General features: G+C 39.0%; 1 protein-coding gene across 1 annotated transcript in view; it reads left to right on the top strand.

The window, feature by feature from the left end:
- The first annotated feature begins 4,964 nt into the window (after window positions 1-4,964).
- The window catches only part of ENPEP (glutamyl aminopeptidase), an 86,558-nt gene continuing 74,243 nt past the window's right edge, over window positions 4,965-17,279 (top strand). The window contains exons 1-2 of the mRNA XM_029941934.1: window positions 4,965-5,698; window positions 16,799-16,940. Of these exons, the coding sequence (XP_029797794.1) occupies window positions 5,070-5,698; window positions 16,799-16,940 (771 nt within the window). The 5' untranslated portion in view covers window positions 4,965-5,069. The remainder of the gene's footprint in view (window positions 5,699-16,798; window positions 16,941-17,279) is intronic.

The raw sequence follows: 17,279 nt of genomic DNA, 5'->3' as shown, positions 1-17,279 counted from the left end.
TGTTTCCATATATTTTTAAATTTCTTCTCTAATTGCCTGATTAGCCCAATCATTCTTTAGTAGGATGGTTCTTAACCTTCATGTTTTTGGAGGTTTTCCAGACTTTTTCCTGTGGTTGATTTCAAGTTTCATAGCATTGTGATCTGAAAGTGTGCATGGTATGATCTCAATGAATTTGTATTTCTGGAGGGCTGCTTTATGCCCCAGTATGTGATCTATCTTGGAGAATGTGCCATTCACACTCAAGAAGAAAGTGAATTCATTAGCCTCAGGATGCAGAGTTCTAAATATATCTATCAATTCCATCTGTTCCAATGTGTCGTTCAGGCCCATTGTTTCTTTAGTGATTTTCTGTCTGGTTGATCTATCCATTGCTGTAAGTGGAATATTAAAATCCCCTGTAATTAGTAATTCTTATCAATAAGATTGTTTTTGTTTGTGATTAATTGTTTTATGTATTTGGGTATTCCCAAATTCGGCACATAGATGTTTATAATTGTTAACTCTTCCTGATGGAGAGAGCCTGTAATTATTATATAATGTACTTCTTCATATTTTGCTACTGCCTTTACTTTAAAGTCCAGTTTTTCCGATATAAGTATGGCTAGTCCAGCTTTTTTTTGACTGCCGGTTGCGTGATAGATATTTCTTCATCCCCTTACTTTCAATCTAAAGGTGCCTTCAGGTCTAAAGTGAGTCTCTTGTAGACAGAAAATAGATGAGTTTTGCTTTTTTATCCATTCTGCTACCCTGTGTTGTTTGATTGGAACATTCAGTCCATTTATATTTGGTGTTATTATCGAAAAATGTGGGTTTAGATTCATTGTGTTATCTGTAGGGTTCATGTTTGTAGTGGTGTCTCTTGTACCTAGTATCTCTTGCAACATTTCCCTCATAGAGTCCCTCTTAGGATTTCTTGTAGGGCTGGTTTGGTGGTCATGAATTCTCTCAATTTTTGTTTATTTGGGAACACCTTTATCTTTTCTTCTGTTTTGAATGACAGACTTGGTGGATAAAGGATTCTTGGCTGCATATTTTTTCTGTTCATGACATTGAAGATTTCTTGCCATTTTTTTCTGGCCTGCCAAGTTTCATTAGATAGGTCTGTAACCACTCTGATAGGTTTCCCTTTGTATGTTAGGGCTCTTTTATCCCTAGCTGCTTTCAGAATTCTCTCTTTATCTTTATATTTTTCCAGTTTCAGTATGAAATGTCATGCCAAAGGTCGATTCAAGTTATGTCTTAAGGAGGTTCTTTGTGCCTCTTGGATTTCAATGTCTGTTTCCTTCCTCAGATTGTGGAAGTTCTTGGCTATAATTTGATCAAACACCCCTTCAGGACCCTTTCCCCTTTCTTCTTCTTCAGGAATTCCTATGATATGAATATTGTTCCATTTTATTTTATCACTCAGATCTCAAATTCTCCTTTCATGCTCCTGGATCAATTTCTCTCTCTTTTTCTTGACTACCTATTTTTCTATAACTGTGTCTTCTAATTCACCTATTCTCATCTCTGCCTCTTCAATCTGTGCAGCAGTTGCCTCCATTGTATTATGTACCTCATTTATAGCATTTTTCTAACTCATCACAGCTATTTTGAAGGTCCCTAGTCTTTGTGTCAATAGCTTCTCTGATAGCTTCCATGCATTTTTCAAGCCCAGTTATTAATTTTATGACAATTGCTCTAAATCCTTCCTTAGTTATGTTGCTATTATCTGTTTTGAGCAGTTTTGTGGCTATGACTTCTTCCTGGAATTTCTATAGAGGAGAGTTCTTCTGTTTCATCATTTTGGCTAGTTTTCTGTCTCTTGTCAGTTTTAAAAGCTCATTATGTACTCTGCATCTGTTAGTATTGCTATATTAAAGGAGGCTCATTGACTGTCCAGGGCCTGTCAGTTCAGAAGGTGTTCTTTGAATAGTGTCTCTCGATTTCTCTTGTTGTGCCTTTGGTTATTTTATTTCCCTACTCAGTGATATTTGGGACTCTCCACCATGTGAACTTTAGCTTGTTTCTTGAGGTAGCCCTGATAAGGAAAACAGACAAACACACAGGGAACAAAAGCACACATACACACAGACAAATCAAACAAATAAGCAAACCAAAATGGGAAAGAAAAAAAGAAAAGAAGAGAAGAGAAAATAAAAGAAGAAAAGAAAAAAGAAGAGAAACAAGGGGGGGACAGAAACAACAAAAGACAAAGGACAGTCTAAAAGCATAAAACCAGTGAGGGGAGAGATAAGAATGAGATACGGGAAAATATATCTGAATGGCAAGAATTGATCGAATCATGGCAATGCATCAATGTTGGTCTTTCCCAGGCTTCAGGTGGGGAAAAAGAAAAAGACAAGAAAAAAAAAAGGCAGGTCTCCTGTGCAGATGGGCATGGTTTCGTGTAGGTAAGTCTTGGGGGCTGTTCTCTGAGGTCCCGCCTTGGTGGTTGTGGGGAGAAGAATGGCGGCACCCCAATCCCTTCTTGAACAAAGAGTTGCAAGCCTCTCTTTTGGGGCTCATCTCCCTGTGCCTCGGGTGAGCCAAGTTGTATTTTGCAAGCCCCACCTCATTTCCAAATCCTAGTCCACGCACTTTAATGTTACTGCTGGACATGAGATGTACTTCTGCAGGTGGGCAGCTTCCTAGCCCGGATCGAGTAGGGGGACTGGGGAGCAGCTTTCTCCTAGCTCCACCTGGAGTCAGTGCACCAGTCTCAAGCAAAATGCGCCAGCTAAGGGGGTCGGATTTCTCTTCCCCCGCCCAGTGGTTATAGATGAGATGCTAGGATCCCTCTCCAACCCAGGCCGAGGTTTTTCTCTTCTCTCGAGACAGTTCTATTAGCATTTTCAGTCTCTCTTTCTCTTCCCCTCATCTCTCCGCAGCTCTGTGCTGAGGTGGGGGACTCCCTCCCCTCTGAGCCTCCAGGCCCTGGCCCATTTTTATTTCCCCAGTTTGCACTCACACAGGCTCCTATGAGGCCGTCTTCTACGTGGACTCTGTGTTTTCCTCCCACTCTTGCAGATCAGAGTATTGTCGCTTCAGTCCTCCTCAGTTTGATAGATGTGGTTGGGCGAAAATTACAGAGCTCCCTACTTTTCCGTCATCTTGTCCCTCCTCCTCTACTATGAACATCTTTAAACCAAACTAGACATCCTGTTAAGTGATCTGGAACTTTAGTTACAGGATGGCTTGTTGTCCTGATGTGGTTGCTTTCCAACACTGAGATAGGATCTGCCCCGCTGGGGATGTGAAGACTATATTTTTGATCACGGGACAGCTAAGGGAGTCACTTCCCTTCCCAGCCACTCCATGAGCCTTTCCTTTTTTGCTTTTAAAGTCTTCCTGCACCCCCCCCCACATTTGTTTAGTGGGTAATTAGGAACAGTATAAAATACCATTTCTCAGGGTGTTTCATGGAACACAAGCCCCACAAAAGTCACCTCACTAAAAATGTTCATCATCAACTAAATGTAGAAATTACTCAATACTATATCCCATCTGGAGATTCATAATGCTGTTACCATCTGGAGGCTCTGAAAGAATAGAAGATAGTAAAAGAGCATTCTTAATGTTATCTAAGCCTGCATTGCCTACTCTGCAAGTATATCTGTTAATCTCCATAAATTGTACTTTGGGAAATACTGACCAACTTTTTCATAGTTACTTAACCATTAAGTATTTCTCCTCTGCAGAGACCGGAGACAGCGTGTATGGACTTTGGACTCAAACAACTTGGGTACAAGCTCCCGATTGTGTGACCTTGAGCAAGTGCCTTAACCTCTTTAAGTGTCAGTCTTCCCATCTCTAAAATGGGCATCAAAATAGTACCAACCTTATAGAGTTGTTGGGAAGACTTAATAGCTTTGATAATGTACTTAGCATAGTGCTTGGCACATAGAAAGCTCTCAAAGTTTTGATAATTAGTATCATATTGTTATTATTAAAGGTAGCTTTGGGTCTACACCTTAGTTACTGATAAGCATTGAGGTCTCTGTTGTGATTTCCATCTTGACATTATCATTGAGAAGTGATAGATTTGAACAAATAATGGGTCTCTCAACAAGCCAGCTTTCACATCTGGAATCTGCTCCGAGTGTGATCTACACATCGAAGTCTAAAGAGCCGGTCTCACTCACAGGCAAACTGCAGAGATGAGTTTATCTATACCAGGTCAGTTATCTAACCTAACAAGTTTATCTGTCTTGTCATTCTGTCCTTTCAAACCTTTCCTTTTCTGCCTCTTTTTTTTTTTTTTTTTCTTTTTATGCTTTTCAGCTGCAGAACTGCTTTGGCTAATTTTGTGTTCCCCTCCCTCCTTCTATCCAACAGTAACTGGATATACTTGGGGTAACTTGGCTATACTTTGTTAACCCAGCAATTCAACAAATAGTTACTGAGTACCTAAGTGGTCCTCAAACTTACGTATCACTTTGAATATAGAAGCCCAGGGTATGAGTCCAGTAAAGGCAGATTCTGAATGTTTACCTAACATGAGGGGGAAAACCCAAAAAGAAAACAGCTTCTTTGGCAAGCTAACCTGATTAAACAGCTGAAATTCAAGAAGCCCTCTGGTGAGGAGAGAGAGGTTGTGAGCACAACAGGAAGAAGCCATAGACTCAGTGGCAAAGGTGGAGTTTTTCTATCACAAGCACACTTCATTTCAAACGCCCTCTCCCTGAAAGCTGCTGACAGAGCTTTGGCAAAGGCTCATCCTCCCACTCCCTGATAAGCTAAGCCCTATTTTATATTTAACTCACTCCTGAGCAGGAGGGGTGGGGTGGGGATGCCTTGTTTATAAGGGGAGCTGTGACAGTCTTCTGGTCAGTCCTCCTCCTCCAGCTCAGCCTGCCTTCTGGAGCCCTTATCCCACCCCCTGGTTTCCGCCTTCATTCTTCAGTGGCCGGTGGGGAACGTGAGGGGAGGGGAAAGACGCAAGGAGCCAGAAAGGGGTGTGGGAAAAAGCTGAACACAGGCTGCCAAGCCAGGGAATTCCTTCCAATTTAAAAAGGAAGTCAGCTGATGTTAGTTAGTTAAATTTAACATCCTTTTATGTGCAATATTTGACTTTGGAAACAAAAATGAACTTTGCAGAGGGAGAGGACTCTAAGAGATACTGCATTAAAACGAAACATGTGGCTATTATCTGTGCAGTGGTGGTGGGGGTAGGATTAATAGTAGGACTTTCTGTGGGCTTGACCAGGTCGAATAACTCCACTGAGGATGCTGGGCAGAGCACAACTCCGACTCCTTCCCACTCTCCTTCCACTGAGAGCCCTCCACAGGACCAGGGGGTCTGCCCTGCCAGTGAAGATGAAAGTGGAGACTGGAAAAACTTCAGGCTGCCGGACTTCATCAACCCGGTGCACTATGACCTGCAGGTGAAGCCCCTGATGGAGGAGGACACGTACACAGGCAGCGTCACCATCTCCATCAACGTGAGCGCGCCCACCCGGCACCTGTGGCTGCACCTGCGGGAGACCAGGCTCACGCAGCTCCCGCAGCTGAGGAGGCCCTCCGGGGAGCAGGTGCAGGTCAGGCGGTGCTTCGAGTACAAGAAGCAGGAGTATGTGGTGTTGGAGGCAGGAGAAGAGCTGGCACCAAGCACTGGCCAGGATGTCTACCTCCTGACCATGGTGTTCGCCGGCTGGCTGAACGGCTCGCTCGTGGGGTTTTATAGAACGACGTACGTGGAGAACGGAAAGATCAAGTAAATATTAATTTTGCTTTCTTAACCCTCGGTGCATCTCTTTGTTTTCCAATTCTTTCCCTTTCCTTTTCACTCTCCATTCTTTGTTTCGTTGGTCTGATTGTTATCTAAACTTGGTTTCAATTCTGCCTGTTCACCTGGAAACAAAGACCCATGCCCTGTGGTATTTTCAAAGCCTGTCATAAAACTTGAAAGTAGTGAATGAGCTGCATGGAGCTCAAAAAAATTAGTGTGACTCTCTTATTCCATCAGGAAAAATCATAATATACTGCATCCCGTCAGAATGAAGAAACTCCTCAGATTTTTAAAATGTACGTGTTTGGTAAATTTCACTGCTATAGTCTTGGACTGTATGACCATGATTTTAAACTGAATTTTAAAAAATATATTACACTAAACTCAAGTGAAAGTTAGTAAATGTCAATAATGATTTTGAGTTTTTTTTTTTTGAGAAAAGATGTTGAAAGAATATGCAGAATCCATGGAATTGTCCTTGTGTCTTTATCTAGGCAGGGAGGCAGGATTATGTCTCTGTCTTGTAATGGCCAGAACCATGTTTCACAGACAGGTTTCTAATAAACTTGAGTCCACACATTAGTGGAAGCACATGATGAATCTTTGGACTCATTGTCATCTTGCAATATGCAATGGTAATGCTAACCCTTTTGCAACATGAAAGAGATGTTAAGTAATTAAGGACATAAAAATATATTAAGCAATTGATATATGTGTTTTTACATTTTTGTGTTTAGCAAAGATGGTTACTTGCTTTGACAATCAGATGCTATTCCCAGAACTATGTTAAAGACATAAACTCTCTCAATGAATTAAAAAAAACAAAACACCCTTCGCTCTGTGGGTGTGGCCCTTGCATCAGGAAGGAAATCTACACTGAGGTATCACTGAACTTGAAACTGCTTTGACCTTGCTTATGTGGATTCTTGACAGGTAAATGATTAAGAAACCTTAGTGTCAAGGTTTAGAAATGTGAGTTTAGGGTCCACCCACTGAAGATCCCTTCCTTATGTCGTTTTCAGCATCTTACAAAGCAAAGTAAACCTTTTGGTCAAAATTCTTCCTACTGTTTGTCAGAGAGACCCAGGGACTAAAATGAAATGTTTATGTATCCCTATCTTACTGTGAGTACACTAGTAAATTCAGTAGAAATGACAATTTGGAAAAATATTTGAAGAGAACACGCTCATATAGATACTATATCTTAATATCGCTGGTAATAAAACAAGGTTTTATTTGACATTTTTCCTACTCATAAAAATTAAGAATAATGAAAGCATGGAAAATTATGAAGATGGAAAATCAAAAGAAACTAAAAAGAGAATTTTCACATCCAGTGGTAACTTTGGTAACATGTTATAATGAATATTTTTTAGGCAATCAAATTGTAATTATATTATGTCTTTGTATCTATATACCTTTTTAACTTCATATAAGCATTTCCTCTCATTCTTCTATATTCTCAAGAATCTGATTTTAAAGACTCTGCATTAATACAGTTATTTTTGCTTTCAGTATTATAATAATCAAATCAGAAAAGACCATAGTTGTAAGTAAGTCTTTAAGTATATATCTGTTTATTTCCTTATGTTAGGATATAGTCAATAAAATAGAATTGCTGGGTCAAAGAGTATAAGTATATCGAGAAACTTGTAGCATTTATTTTGCTTATTTCATAAATAAAACACATTCACTGCAGAACACTTGGAAACCAGAGAAATTTGCTATCACTCAAGTATAGTCATTGTTAATACTTAAGCAGAGAGTCTTCTAGTATTTTTTCTGAACGCAGGTAAACATGGCATTATGTTGCACGTAGTACTGTGTAACAGGTGTTTAGAATATATTAACACTTTCACATGATTTATAGATGATTCAATGAATACATGATCATTGAGTATATGAATATAATGTAATAATTCAACTTTTTAATTTAAATTTAGGCATTGGAGTTTCTCCTACCTTTTTACCTTTTTAATAAAGACCCATTAAAATGTAATAACATCCTTACAAAAATATGTGTAACAGTTTCTAATATTTCTATAGGAAACTTCCTAGGAAATTGGCCCAGACTACATATGTATGTGTGCAGATGTGTGTGCATACACAGGTATACATATGTAAGGCATGTGCATGTATGCGTGCGTGTGTCTCTAAACTTAATTTCAAAGATTTGTCCCAAATTTCCTTTCCGCAAATGATGAATAACAATGCCTATTTCTCTGACCTTCATTAGTGATTAAAAGAGTTTTCAGAGTTTCCGGTTTGTAGGGGAAAGGCCCAATATTTGGAAGAATACTCACACACTTTGCAGAGATTCTAAAAATCCATTAGTTAAAGTGAAAACAAGTCAAAACTTTTAAGTGATTAGAGCTAAGATCTTAAAATTGTTTCTAGGGTTGAGGAAACAATAGAAATTTCATTTGAGGAAAATCAGCAAAATATTATAAAAATTCTATATTGATAGGAAGGCTAACAAACATGGAACAAGATTCCATTAATAAAGTTCTGTTATACACTGCACACGTTTGAACAAGCACTATGTACTAAAATGTACAGTATTCATTCAACTCTGGATTATTTTACTGGCCAGTTAACTTTACCATAAAATATATACCCGAGAGCTGATATTCTGAAACTCAGCTGTTGTGATTGTTGTTCAGCAAATCTAAGTTACAGAAAGATTGGCGAGAGAGGCAGGCTCAGGTGGGTTCCCGTGGAGGACTGGGAGCCCGAGGTCGTCTGCTTTTATGGGTGGCAGTTGACGCTCTCACGTCGCACAGGATGCTGCCAGTTGTGTACTGATACATGGTTTGGGAACAGTTCTGGCACATAGTAACTTCCGTTAGGCTGATTGGAACCCTTTTTGTTTATCTTGCTTTGAAATATTTCAAGCATATTAGGAAAGTCCATACATCTTTTTTAATTCAAGCCTCTAAGTAACATTTTGACACTGCAGACCTATTGGGGGTTCTCATCGGCAGTGTCCATATAAGGACGCAGGAGTGAGTTCATTGGGAGCAACACCATTCTTTCACATTATACAGTGAGCTGCGTAATAGTTGACGCACATGTAATTTAAAACACCATCATGGCAGTATGCTTTTTAAGTATGCAGTCCAATTATATTTTCTGACTCTCCCGTCTTGTAAAATTTAACTCCAGGATTGAGTACTGGCAGTTGCATATTATCATTGGGATATTATTGTTGCAACTGCAATGCAAACTCAACATGAGTGTGCTCAGGAGTAACCAAAATGACTTGATTTCTGCAAATATAACCAGGACTTGAACTTGACCTTCACAGAGAGGAACCAACTCTCTGGGCTGCTTTCTCTCTAATTCAAAGGCAAGGGGAGAGTTGGAGAAGAAGGTAGAGCCGGCTTAGAGCTCCCTAGCATTAATTAACACCCATATCATCTTGCTGGGGACAGAGCTGAAGTGAGGCCTAGGAGAAGAAAGTTTGAAAAACTTAAAAGTCACTTGTCCTACTCTGTGGTCTATTCCTTGATCTGAAGGAACTACTTTTAAAAGGGTCAGAACCTTTGGAACATTTTTCTGTCCACACCGCCAATACTCTCCACACTTTCACCGTGTTGTGTAGCAAGTGTTTCCAGTTGTTCTCTTCCCAAACAGAGTTGCCTTCTACTCACATCTCAGAAGTGTACACCGTTTTCTTCTCTCCAAGGGTCAGGTTTCCTTCTCAGTGTTTGAGGTACTCTTCCACAGAATTTTCCAGCTTGCTGTTCCCCAGAGTTCTAGTTGAATGGATATTAATAGATATTTCCAGAACAAAAGCCAGGAGGGATTTTGGGGTCAAATTGGTTTGGACAATAATACTAAATACAAAAAAATGATGTTTTTCTTGTTTTTTTAATGATGGGACTTCTGAGAGACTTTTATATAATAACATACATTATGAATCTCTAGAGACGGTGGTGAATCTCTGAAGTAGGCGGTTTCCCAACTGTTCGAGACTGAAATCCTCTGAGGGTCCCCCCAGAGTAGGGCTGTCCTCTCCTTTTCGCTGGCTAACACATAGTGAGTACTTCGATATTACTGAATGGATATACAGAAGCGTTTTTATATAGGCTCCCACATGACCAATGTCCTCTGGCACATAGCCAGAGCCCTTTTCCAATTATAGAGTCTGATGTCCACCAGTAACATCTCTGTCTTCCCACTTCATCAGGATGGACATTTCTCCTGGGTTCTTTTTCTCCTCATCTCCTCAAAAGGAAGAAAAATTAGTAAATTTTTTTTGTTTATTTTTAACTTAGGACTGCTGTCGTCCTATTTTAAGGACTGAGAATCATTGGGGTTAGCAAGAATTACAATTAGAATTTACGAAAGAGACAGATGGGGTCTAGTTTGGGTTTTCTGGGTATTTACAGCATTGCTAGGATTGATGCTGAATTATGATATAATGGTGGGATTTCAAAAGTCAGAGGCAAGCAACAATGTAAAAGCAGGCAAAAAGGAAAGGCACCAAGTCAGAAGAGCAGAGTGAGGAAAAGAAATTCATTCATAGGAGAGGTTTATATGAAGAGGTAAGCTGGAGAGAACTCTGGAAATCCCATTGGTGGAGGGAGCAGTGGGAGAAGGCAGCTTGCTAATGGCAGGCCTGTAGGAAACATTAACTCATGACTTTTTAGGTGGATGGTCAAGGAAATGTCCATGTGTGGGCATACGGGAGATATTTCAGTGATCCAGGAGAGAGAAGATGGGGATCATGTAGAACAGTGATTTCAGGACAGACAGAAAAGGAAACAATGGAGCAAACAGTCTACAGGTGACACGGTCAGGATTTGCAGACTGCTTGACTGTGGGAAAGGGGTGAGTTAGTCATGTGTATAGTGCACCACAGATGTCCGATCTGATAGCTCACACCTTTAACTGATACTGCAAATAGAAAAGTAAAACCTGGTTTGGGGGGAAGGTGATGAGTTTGTTGTCAGATGCCTATCAGACATCTAGGAAGACATCCAATAGGCATTTGGATAAATAAGTCAGAAGCACAAGGTTAGGAGTTATGAGAAACCTAGACATTAAGTGGAAACATGGCAAAAAAGAAACCAGTGATATGGTCCTAGTTAAGTGTGTGTGATATATTCCCACATGCATGGAGGTATATATACTCATTTGATGGTTAGATCTTGAAATTTTACTTGTATGTCAGTTCATTTTATTCTTAAGAGTGATATGTTGAGCCATCAATATAACTATTATCAGTAAAGAACATATATATTTTTGGTCTTTTTTCCCTGTTGCAAGAGGCATGGTAATTTCCTCTATTTTGGAAGCAAGGAAACAAATTTTATTTGACTTTGAATTTCTTCTATATAGAAAAAAAACAAACAACTGGAAGATTAATTGAAAGAATTAACTGGTGGAGTGCCTGAGTGGCTTAGTTGGTGAAGTGTCTGACTTTGGCTCAGGTCATGATCTTGTGGTTCGTGGGTTCAAGCCCTGTGTCGGTGTTTGCTCTGACAGCTAAGAGCCTGGAGCCTGCTTCAAATTCTGTGTCTGCTACTCCCTCACTTGCGCTTGCTCTCTCTCTCACTCTCTCTCTCTCTCAAAAATAAATAAATATGCTTTAAAAAAAAACAAAGTTAAACCATGATACATTTAAAAAGATAGTTAACTGGTTTGTTCAAACCACCATAAAAATATACTGGGGTCTGAATAATCAGATGGGTTTTCTTGTGTTAATCAGCTCCCTATTTAATTTTGTAGTCCTTGATTTAGTCTGCTCAGACTCTTAGCAATTGTTGTGCCTCGTCTCCATCAGAAGGCCTTTGTTTCAGGTTTACACACAGACTTTGCCATTTATTTTGCTGGTTTAAGTTACTAAATTGCTGAACATAGCCTGAGAGTCCTCACTGGGAACAGCGTGCTGGATGATTTATGAGGTGATCAAGTAATTTTTTTAAGTTGATTCCGAGTGAACTGGTCTGTGACTTGCATCCTCACGTCCTCTTCCTCCAGCTTTCTCTAAAGTCACCTTGATTTGCTGTACTCCGAGAAGCACAGGGATTTCTTCCCTTTTGTAAATTAATAAGCTACACAGAATTGTATTTTTAATGTGCTTGTCTGGTAAGTGACTTATTAGTATGATATAGAGAGTCCCCTACGGAAAAATGGTTTAGCTCAGCACATTTGCCTGGTGTTATAATTATTCACGACGTGCTCAGGAGTCACTCCCGAACATACTGTGCTCCTAGCCAGGCTTTTCCCATTAATTTGCAACACAACACATCTGATTCTAAAAAGATGAGTTTTTAATCACAGAATAAAACCTCCCCAAAGAAGGTATGATTGAAAATTGTTTTCCATCTTATATACCTTGTTTAAAATTTGCACATATTTAGAAAACTTCAGTAACTTTGGATGGCATTTAGCATCTATAAATAGGGGCTTTTAAGTTTTACAGGAGTTCATGAGAAAAAATAACAAGTAACCATTGAAAAATATTGTTCCATTGCCTATAGTATTTATATACCAAGTATTTTTGTCCCTGGACAGATACTCTTGTTTAATGAATGAATTTTGAAGTCTATTCATTGTGGAAAGTGCATTAACATAAAACATAGTCAGCCTTCTAGAGGTAAAGAAACTTCTAGAATGAGGTGTATCCTAATCCCATTAGGTAAATGTGAAGGGAATTTCAAATAGATTACTACATGTGATCTATCCCTTCTTACGCCCATATAACCCTAAGATGGGGACACGTGTGTGTGCTCTGGTAGCCAGGTTTAATAGATCAGGACACTGAAAATCAGTCTGTTTTGAGACTGGCCCAAGATCACACTTAAAAGGACTGAAGTAGGATTGGAATTTAGGAATTTTTACTCTTAGAAGAGGGTTTTCCCAAGGAAATCATACTAGCTCCGCACTTTCATCAGAAAACAGTACACATTTTGTAGCCTTCTGGTTGCTGAGTGTCACTTTACCTTACATCAGTGCAAGTGCGGGTCACTGTGATCCAGCTCGACTTGGCGTGGTTAACGTTCACTGACAGCACCGCCAAGATGGGCCAACACACACCCAGTGACGCCATTAACACCGTTCTGTTCCGTTTCCAAAGGCAAGCTCTGAGATAACCTAATTTAGGGAAGGACTCTTTGCATACAATCAAGCACAAACTCTTTTGAAGAGAGAAATTGAGGAACAACTGAAAGTTCTCTCTGTGGTACTTGGGGGTGGGGGGGATATGTACTCTTACACAGAGAAGAAACTAAAACAGAGCGTTTGAAAATCTACCAATGGCTATTGCTGAGGACAGTGGAATCCCGCTCCCTCCTCCCTCCTCACCCCTGTACCTTCTCTCCTTCTCTCTCTAGCTTTCGCTCTCTCCCCCATCCTCTCCCGACTCCTATTCCCAAATTAGTTAATTGGCTTATTTTTGAGGTGTGACTAAACTGAAACATTCTTGCAGAGAGTGGTTTTTCCTTTTCTTCTGCCTCTGGAAGAAATTGAAAGCCAGAAGAATTCACAAGAAAAGGCAGCTGACCAAACATAGGGCTGGGGCTTGGTGGAGCTTACCGTAGAACCTTAGTACCCTGGGAAAGTGTGCAGGTTTCTTTATCCGGATGTGTTAGCAATTCTCGACAGTCTGAACAGTATTAGAAACTTCCATTGACTAAGCTAGTATCATCACAAAACTAACCAGGAAATGCTCTGTTGAAGAAATTCTTGAGGCTTTTTTGGATAATTCTTATTCTGAAAGAATTTCAGAACTCCTAGAAACATTTTACTCAGATTCACCAATGTTAACATTATGTTCTATCCCCCCCTCTCAGCCATGCCCCTCTTCCCTTTAGAGTATTTTGACACATTATTTCCCTTTACATCTTAAGATTCAGTATGTATTTCTTAAGTACAGGAACATTCTCTAACATAACCACAGTGCAGTTATCAAAATCAGAAAATTTAACACTGATATTATATGATTATCCAATCCACAGTCATAATCAAACTTAATCAATTAACCCAAAATGTCCTTCTGAGCTATTTTTTCTCAGTCCAGTATTCAGTCTGGATTCATGCATTACATTTAATGTTATGCCTTTTTAGATTCCTTCAAACTGGAACAGTCCCTTAACCTTTCTTTGTCTTTCATAACCTGGATATTTTTGGAGAGTACAGGCCAGTTATTTTGAGAATGTCCCTCGATTTTACTTTATCTGACTTTCCTCATGATTTAAAAATGCAAGTTAGGCTTTTTTTTTGGTCAGGAATTTCACAAAAGGGGTGCTCTGTCCCTCTCAGGAAATCCTATCAGGAGACAGATTACGTTGGTTTGTACTATTATTAATGATGCTGTCATTGATCCCTTGGTTAAGACGATACCTGATAGCTTTTCTACTGTAAAGTTACAACTTATCTCTTCATAAGTAATTTTCAGAGAGATTCTTTGGAAACATTCAGATAAACCTTTCCTCATCAAACTATCACTCATGTTTTGGCATCCGCTGATGATTTTCTAAAGTCATCATTCCTTCTAAAATCCCTAGTAGGTAATCTACTGTGAAAAAACAAACAAACACAACTTTCCTTTCTCCTCACCACCCATAAATACCTATCTATATTGATATCTGTATTGATAGATATCAGAGTAAAGATTCGTGGATTCTTATTTTAATCAATGGTTTATAATTTCAGTATTTATTCTGACATCCTAATTCCCCCAGATTTGACCATGGTCAAATTGAGTCCACTCAAGTGAGCCTCTGTGGCCTTTTGGCTTGCTCCCATGATTCTTCAAGAACTTCCTGACTTTTGGGCAAAGCGAAGATGTTTCAGGATTATCTTGGACTTTTCCTGACTCATCACTGGGACTTTTCCTGACTCATCACTGGAATCAGCCATTTCCCTAAGGAGTCCTGGTTCCTTTTAGTGGAGAGTGGTATTTAGAACTCATTATCTGGGAGCTAGCTGTGCTTATTTGCTACAAGCCTGTCAGTGCTTCTACTCCTGCTCAGCAGACAGACCGAGGAAGTATATGTCTCAGTTTGTATTTTTATATCCATCTACTCATGTCTACACACAAAAAAAAAATCACTGAATTTACACCAAACCAACAATTATAATGAAATATGGAGGGTACATTCTAGTCTTTCCCCTTTACAAATTTACAACTCTCTTCCCCAATAGTGAGAAACCTGCTTTCCATTATCCTCATTATTTTTCATTTGCTGAAGCCATTAGAATACAGAGGTTATTTCTAAATTGCTAACCGATACTACTAGAAAATACAAACTTACTTTCTAGAACTTAGTATTTATTTACAATTATTTTTAGAGAAAATGCTCATATTTAAACACACAAATCTAATGGACACAATTCAATGGTTTTTGACAAATGCATACATCTTTGTTGCCCATATCCCTAATAAGGTAGAGATTTTTTTTTCAATCATCCCAGAAAGTTCCCTTCCTCAGTCAACAGTCTCCCAAAAGACAGCCACTTTTCTGGTTTTATTTTTTACAGATTAGTTTTCTTGGCTGAGTTTTTAACAAGTAGTTATTATATCTAGTGAGGGTTTTTTTTAAAGAAATTAAATATTTTCATTTCTTATTTATGGATGTTGACCTATGGCATATTACCTTTTGGATAAATTAATGTATATAATCTATATAATGTAATATAATACATCCTTGAACCAAAATGAAATGCAGACTCTTACCATGGCCTCTGCTGACCAGCCAAACTTCTTTGGCCTCAGTTCCTCTGGTTCAGTGGACCCTTTTTAGCCACACAGGACACCTTTCAGATCTTCAACCATATTAAGTCCTTTTCTACTCTAGAGACAGTGCACTTGCTGTTCCCTCTGCTAGGATACATTTTTCTTATGCTTCCCCTGTCTGGCTTCTTCGCATCATTTAGATCTCAGCAAACCATTACCTACTCCAAGAGATTGTCCCTGACTATTTTACCTAACAGCACTACAATTGTCCTAGGTTATTTTCTGTCACTTTGCCTGTTTTATTTTCTATATACCTCTTATTACTCTCCTTATGTGCTTATTTAGTCTTTGTTATTCCCTCAGCCCTAGAATAATGCATGGCAAATGTGTTTGTGTGTGTACGGCAGGGGGAGGGAAGGGGTGGGTGGGTAAGGAGTGTGGAAGGAAAGGGTTCGATACATATTGAATGAATGAACGATCTAATAGTTTATCTTGGTATTCTTTATGATCTACCTGAAAGACAAAATAATTTCCTTACCCAAATTATGTCAAAATTCTGTATACCCCCTCTCTTTTACACTTTTTACTTTGCTTACTCTTCTAATGAGCAAATGTACAATATCTTACTGTGATATAACTACCTGTAAAAAGTATATATTCATTGATTTTTTTGAGCAGTTACTCAGAAAAAATATTATTTCCACTTTGAAATGATAGAAACATTAAACATTAACATTTTAATTTACACAGGCATTTGCCTAGTTAGAGCCATAAAAAAATGCTGTCTCTTTTCAAAAGCAGGCTTTCAACATGGTCAAAGGTTATTTCACCTGAGAGATTACTCAGAGCACTGCCTCTGCATGGAAATGAAATTGGAGTCAGTCCCTGGTGCAACATAAATAAAAAAGAATGTGTCATTAGGGACAGGAGCCAGGGACTCTGGAAGATATTCCTCTGCCCCGTGACAGGACACAGCTGTTCACTCTCAGAAAGACAATTAGAAACAAGTCCTTGAGTTTAGCTTTGTGTTTATCTGCTTGTTGCTTGATGGCTTTTGGATGGAAAAAGTGATAGTTCATAATTGGCTTTAGTTTTGCTTATCTACAGTTTACAGATTTTTAGTTATGGCACAAAAAGATCAAATGATTCATATAAAATATCTGAAGCAGTCTCCAGATTTTCACTTAGTTGTTAACCTAAAAATTCCAAGAAAGACTTTGACTCAAACTATTTGGTAGTTTTCTGGATGGAAGGTCATTTTAAGACCTGCAATATAATTATATAGTAGTTATAAATACATGCACTTGTAATTACTTGGTTGACTTTTTCTATAAGCATAGAAACATAGGGCTGTCAGAAGAGGTGACATATATGTTGTTTGTGTGTTTGTGTCTAAGGAGCATAGCAGCCACTGATCATGAACCAACAGATGCCAGGAAATCCTTCCCTTGTTTTGATGAACCCAACAAAAAGGCAACCTACACAATATCCATCACCCACCCCAAAGAATATGAGGCACTTTCAAATATGCCAGTGCAGGTAAGTACTTAAATTTTTTTGTTTATGCAGATCGTCTGTTTATGATAGCAGCTAAATGATCTTATTTGCTATGAGAGAACCCAATGAATTATAAAATTAAATGTGCCCACATAGTTCATTTAGAGGCTTGGAAATGCAGACTGGCAATCTCCTTTCTTTGAGTCCCAGAAGCCTTTAACCCAATATATTCTGGTCTAGTCAGAAAGCCATGGTTGGGTTCCAAACAAGAGTGAATACAATTGAGTCTCATCAGGTGGGCCCTGCTTAACTGAAAGAACCCCCTACTCATGACAGACGAACAGTGAACTCAGAGAATTAGAGACTTAAAAATATTCCTGG

This window comes from Suricata suricatta, chromosome 1 (assembly GCF_006229205.1).
Source record: "Suricata suricatta isolate VVHF042 chromosome 1, meerkat_22Aug2017_6uvM2_HiC, whole genome shotgun sequence".
In the NCBI taxonomy this organism is placed as follows: domain Eukaryota; kingdom Metazoa; phylum Chordata; class Mammalia; order Carnivora; family Herpestidae; genus Suricata; species Suricata suricatta.
The sequence above is the reverse complement of the archived record's forward strand: the minus strand, read 5'-3'. Positions and strand labels throughout refer to the sequence as shown.